The following is a 6,000-nucleotide window of genomic DNA, read 5'->3' on the forward strand; positions in this document are numbered from 1 at the left end:
CTTAACAGAATATTCTCAAAGGGAGAAGTGGTTGTTCATGGGTTTGTTTTTTTCTCCCCACTAATGGGAAATGATGCAGCCACCACGATGGGCAACGTTGGTGACGTGAGTTTGGAAAATGAGGAAGTGGGGTTTCTGAGGGAAGGTGCGGGGCTGGGCTGCCTCAGTGGCCACCCACACACCGAGGGGCATTTCCGGGCCCCGGGTGGAGTCAATTCTGGCTACACCAAGGAGGGAAAGGCATATTCTCTCATGAGGACCTAGGTCTGGACTCTCCAGGCCTGACTGCGAGCTGCTGGCCCTTAGCACTGGTTCCAGGTCAGAGGCAGAGGGACCACTTAATGTGCAGACAGGCTCGGCAAGGCACCTCTGAAATAAAATGTGCTTCTGAGGAAAATTACAGAGCATTCTTCAAGAGCTGAGGAGAAAAGGAGAGTTCTAAACCCCATCTAAAAGATTCTCAACAAAATCGCATGGTTATTCTTACAGAACCCTGGAATTCTAGATGAGATCACCCACTTTTGGATACTGTCCAAAGACTCTGGTCCAGACTCTGTTTGGGTCAGACATTCAAACTGCTGGATGGACCATTTTATTTCAAGAGACATGAAATTAATGAAGGCAGACATAAGCCAACAGACAGCTAGCTGAACAAAAAGCTAAGCCAAAATACAATCTAAAATACAGAAGTCAATATTCTTTCCTCTACCCTTGTAGGTTTTGTCCTAATTTAGCGCTTAGCTCATTCTTCCCTGCGCTAACCTAGTGGCCTTTATCCCAAGGCAGGGGCACGTCTTAAACGTCTTTGCGCTTTTCCCATGCTTGGTCCTAGAAAACGGGATTGCTCGGCGACTATTTAATTGCCTTGACTATTTAACTGTTTAATTGATTTAATTAATGGTAGTAACTAAGATGGTTAACATGAGTACAAAGTTTATAATTTTAAAAAATGTTTTTTAAGAAACATATGCTATGTGATTCTATCCTTGTGACAAGTTTGTATGTGCCTATTCTTACCCCAAATTTATAGTTATAGAAGCAGAGACTCAGCGTGGCAAAATATTATCTGATTCTAAAATCCTTGTATTTCTTCACCTCTCCACATGCCTACGATTTTTTTTAATGTTCAAAAACCACACCCTTGTGTGTGTGTGTAAAGGTTTTCTTTGCTCAAAAATCAGAAGATCAACACTTGTGAACAATTTGTTCTCTGGCAGAGAACAGTTATGGGCAGAAAATAGCTCTGGGTATTGAAAAAGCACTGAAGAGCATCTAATATCATGCTGAAATAGAATTAAAAGTAAGTGTTTTACAGTGGACCTATGTTTCTCCTGCCAATAAAATAAAAATATGAAAAGGAGATGTCAGATTTCCTAATCCTGTAGATAAAGCATGAAAACGTTGAGGAAATAAAGTGTTGGGAAAATGCGTGTGCAGAGAGGGGACCCCTGGGAAGGACAGTTTGGTTCAGCGCTTGTGGAGAACAATCTGGCAGCGTGTCAAGTCGAAAATCTGCACACGGTTAGGCATGCTCACTATGGCACTCTCTACAGTAACCGAAAAGCTAGAAACATCAGAAGCGGTAAAGTAGCATCGCCTGGTTTAAAAACTCTTGCTTTTCATTTTGTGATCATGTTCTTACATGAAAGACATCTTATATTATTAAGTGGAAATGTTGGATAAAACATTATAGTAATCTCTTTTTTGTATTTTGTTTTAAAAAATATATATCAATGCCAAAACTACTGAACACGTTTTGCTTTCAGATGCTGTATTAATTATCTATTGTTGTGCAACAAATTATCTCCAAATTTAGCATCTGAAAAAAAATAACTTTTATTCTCTGACATGATTTCTGAGGGTTAGGAATCTGGGTATGTCTTCATTGGGTGCTTCTGGCTCAGGCTCTCTCATGAGGTGGCTGTCAAGTTGTCAGCTGCTCCAGTCCTTGCCATCTCCGAAGACATGCATAGGACTGGGGAAACCCTTCCATGCCCGTTCACTCAGGTCTTGGCAAGAAGGCTCAGTGCCTTGCCACATGGGCTGCTCATGACACTTTCCCAAGTGAGGGGAGGGAGGGGGAAGAGGAGGAAGGAAGGAGCTAAGACAGAAGCCACAGTGTTTTTATAACACAGTCTCAGAAAAGTCACCAGCACTTGGGCTGTGCTCTATTGGTCAGTGTGGGGCCTATATTAGTGTGTCACTACCTTGAGGCAGGGCCACTGAAGGCCATCTTGGGCTGTGTCTGTCATAGCTCATCCTCACTCTTGCCCAAAGCCCACAAAAGTCTCATCCCATTACAGCACCGGTTAAAATCCCAGAATCCCATCATCTAAATCCAGTCTAGGTGCACATGAGGCTCCTCAGACGTCATTCCTTCAGGACAGTTCCTCTTAGTTTAAAGGCTGTTGACTGAAGAGACAAGTCATCTGTCCCCTGGCCAGCCAACATGCAAAAGTAGAATAATAGTAAGGTAGTCACCATTTATACTCTTGCTCAGAAAGGAAGAAAAATGGGAGGCATACAGGGGCTAGTGAGCCACAGAAATTCTGAAATCCAGCTGAACAAATGTCAGAAGTTCCTTGACTGGTTGTGTCCCACTGAGCCCAGTTCTTATTGTCCATGGCTCTTGGACTCACCCTCTGGGCTCTTGGTTCTTCCCTCCTGGACTTCCAACCTCCAGAACTGTGAGAATACAAATTCCTGCTGTTTAAGCGCCCCCAATCTCTGGCATTGTGCTATGGCAGCCCAAGCAGACTAATTCATCCTTCTGAAAGATATCTGAAAAAGTCTTGCTATTGCCCAATCCAAATTTACTCTTCTTTTTAAAAATCATTTTTGATGCATATAACTACACATTAATGTATATAATTTGTTTCTGTACAAAATGCATGTGATTAGATTTGTTCCTAATCTAATCTGAGAGTCTGTGCTTTCACTGGAAGAATTGAAACCTTTCATTTCATGTTAGGGCCCATTTCAGATCTAACCTCCACCTTCTAGACTGTAGGTTTATGACTGTAGGATGGAAATGTGACAGAAGATGCCTCTCGTGGCTTACTGTGGACTGAATTTAGGGATCACATTGTAATGGGAAAGTTGTGTTCAAGGAATCACCAGATCAGTGCATTTCAAGATCAAATCCTTACTCTTCAGGGTCAGGGAGCAGAGACTTGCACTTAGCCCAATCACAGAAGAGACAAAGGGGACCTCACAATGACAAGGAACCAGATTTCAGAAAGCGATCCCTGGAGGAATTCTCCATCCAGGGAGCAGGCAGCCGTGGGAACTCTGCAGCTCCCTGCGCAGCCTCAGTGTAGGTCACCAGGAGCAGCACAGGGTCTCTGAGGCCTCCGAGAACAGAGAACGCGCTTTCTCACGCATCCTTCGTTGCTCTGTCTCCGATCACACAAACTTCTGGTCGCTTAGTTATCTTTTCTGTCTTCTGTGGTGATTTGCATAACAAGCATCCTGTGTCTAGTACCCATGTTAACTTTCCATTTAATAAAACATGTATTTTAATCTAAGTTTCTCTAATGATCAAAGTCAGAGCAAAACAATGTCTTTTGCCTACTCTGCAATTAAAGTAAGAAGCTGAGCAAGTTTTTACTTTACTTTAGCTTTTATCTTACCTTAAAATATATTATAAACCCAATCTATCATATAACCAACCAGTCAAGGTTTTTTTTTTAAATTCATGTTTTCCCCCAAAACATTTTTAGTTTCTGAACTTTGTAACTATATTTTAAAAACACAGGGACTACCAATCCTTTTATATCTTGACTTCCTTATTTTTAAGTTATTAATTTTGTTTTTTTGTTTGTTTTAGAGAGGAAGAGGGAGAGAGAGAGAGAAAAACATCAATGTGAGAGAGAAACAACAGTCTGTTGCCTTCCGTATGCACCTGACGAGGAATCGAATCCACAATCTGGGTATGTGTCCTGAACAGGAATCAAACCTGCCACCTTCTGGTGTATGGGCGATGCTCAAACCAACCGAGATACCCAGCCAAGGTGAATTTTTATTTATTTATTTTTTTAGTGTCCTGTAGAGTAAGTCTTTGAATAATTTTTAAGGAAGGCCAAATGGGTGAAATTGCTTCTGATTCTTAGATATCTGAAAATGTCTTCCCACTGCCTGGACTGATGGGTTAAATTTGGCTGGGAAGGGCACGCTCAGATCCTGAAGTTTCCTCTGTAGAGAAGCAGGTATTTCTCCATTTGGAGCTGGTGAATAAAAACGGGAGCTAGCCTTATTTTTCCCTTTGTAGGTAAACTGTTCCTTTCTGTCTGGTTGCTCATATGATACTATATTTTCTCTAGATATGGGCATTCCTCCCCCCCCATCAAAATCTTGATTTTTTTTTTTTTACACTAAGGGTAATACTTTCTATTACATCTGTGATTATTATTTCTACTCTGTTTGTTCCAGCATTTTCAGGAGGATCTGTTATCCACAGGTTGGATTTATACTACTTTCACTCTGTGTCTGTTATGATCTCTTGCCATTCCATCTGTATACTTTACACAGTCTTGGAAAGCGGGTTCATAGATTATATTTTGTCCATTGTCAAGTCTGCTCGCTGGTGTAACTGTAGCATTTTTGTCTTTGCGTCCTTCTCTCATTTTGCTGTCTCCATGATTGATCAGGGCAGGTTACCTGGAGTCACTTAAACTCACCTGCAGGGTGGCATCGGGCAGGGCCTGACCTCAGATCTGTATGAGGAGGATGGCCTGCCTTGGGCCACCCTGGCCCAGTCCCCAGCAGGTATCATCAGTCTGGCTCTGTTGCACCAGGTTGGAGCCAAAGCACGATGTGCTCCCAGGGATGCTCGGCCTCCAGAGCGTTTCCTAAGGGAACATCCATCCCCATGTGATACTCATCCTCCTCCCTCTACTCCGAGGTGTACGGGAAGTTGTGATCTTGGAATCCATATGAAAACGAAAGGAGGCATGCATGGGGCCCCCATTTTGGCCCTCTTGGAGCCTTATTCCCATGCAGAGGGTAACAGTGGTCTGGTTTCAGGTTACAAGAGCCCGGCCCCTGAGCCTGGCAGAGGTTGGGATAAGCAGATCCTCTCTTGGGTCTGGTTGTCTATTCAGTGTTGTGATGAGACGATAAAACAGATGTTGCTGGGGTGGGGACCAGCCCCACAGGCACTGTACTTGGTGAACATTCCCTTTAGATTTCTATCAGCGCTCATGCTAGGTTTATGTCTTTGCAGAGAGTCACGAGTGTTTTAATAGGAAAGAGTGCATCTCAGGCCAATCCAATGGTTAATTTTGACATATGCCTGGCACACTTCCCCCCAGAGAACAACGCACTCGTTATACATAGAGACAATGACTTTTCAATCCCAATTAGGGCCCCAGATTACTCCATTCACCAACTCCCCTGGCAGCCAAATGCTGCTGGCGGGTGGAATCCTGAAGATGGGCACCAAGGGTTCCACTACAGCGTAAGGGCCTCCAGCGCAGGCAGGCGGTCAGCGCAGTGGCTGGTAGGGAGTCCGGCTGTTCCCAGGAGCTTGTCATTACACTGATTCCGCCCCGACCACAATCAGCAGACAGATCACCAGTAAGAATGTGTCTTACTCACATCAAGAGGGAAAATATAGCATGATGTATCCTTACCTTGTAACACATTCTGGCCACCAAACCCCGCTGAAGAACCCTTTCGCGAAAATTCACAGCTTTCCACAGAAAGGTGAGATTACTGACTGTGTCCGTGTTCAGTCCCAGGAAACTGAAGGAAAAACACAGTGACCATCATTCTTATTTGTCCTCACCAAGGAACACATCTGAAAGAAATAGACGGGGCTTGTGTTTTCTAAAGGAATTTTCTTCCAGTGGAGAAGTGGTGTCAGTGTATAACCGCGTCCTTGGTTCGTGCTTCCGCCAGTCCTTGCCTCATGAATGTGTGGCTCTAGTTTATCTACATGGTGGTCCTCACGGTATAAAGATAATTTGGTTTTCTGCTTTTCCCACTATAGTTGTTTTA

The 6,000-nt window shown here is 43.5% G+C and overlaps 1 protein-coding gene across 1 annotated transcript in view; it reads right to left on the bottom strand.

Moving 5' to 3' along the window:
* Positions 1-6,000, bottom strand: part of ACOXL (acyl-CoA oxidase like) — a 190,815-nt gene that overhangs the window by 19,137 nt on the left and 165,678 nt on the right. The window contains 1 exon segment of the mRNA XM_054727940.1: positions 5,634-5,745. Within this exon segment, the coding sequence (XP_054583915.1) occupies positions 5,634-5,745 (112 nt within the window).

The sequence above is a fragment of the Eptesicus fuscus genome, chromosome 16, assembly GCF_027574615.1.
Source record: "Eptesicus fuscus isolate TK198812 chromosome 16, DD_ASM_mEF_20220401, whole genome shotgun sequence".
Taxonomy (NCBI): domain Eukaryota; kingdom Metazoa; phylum Chordata; class Mammalia; order Chiroptera; family Vespertilionidae; genus Eptesicus; species Eptesicus fuscus.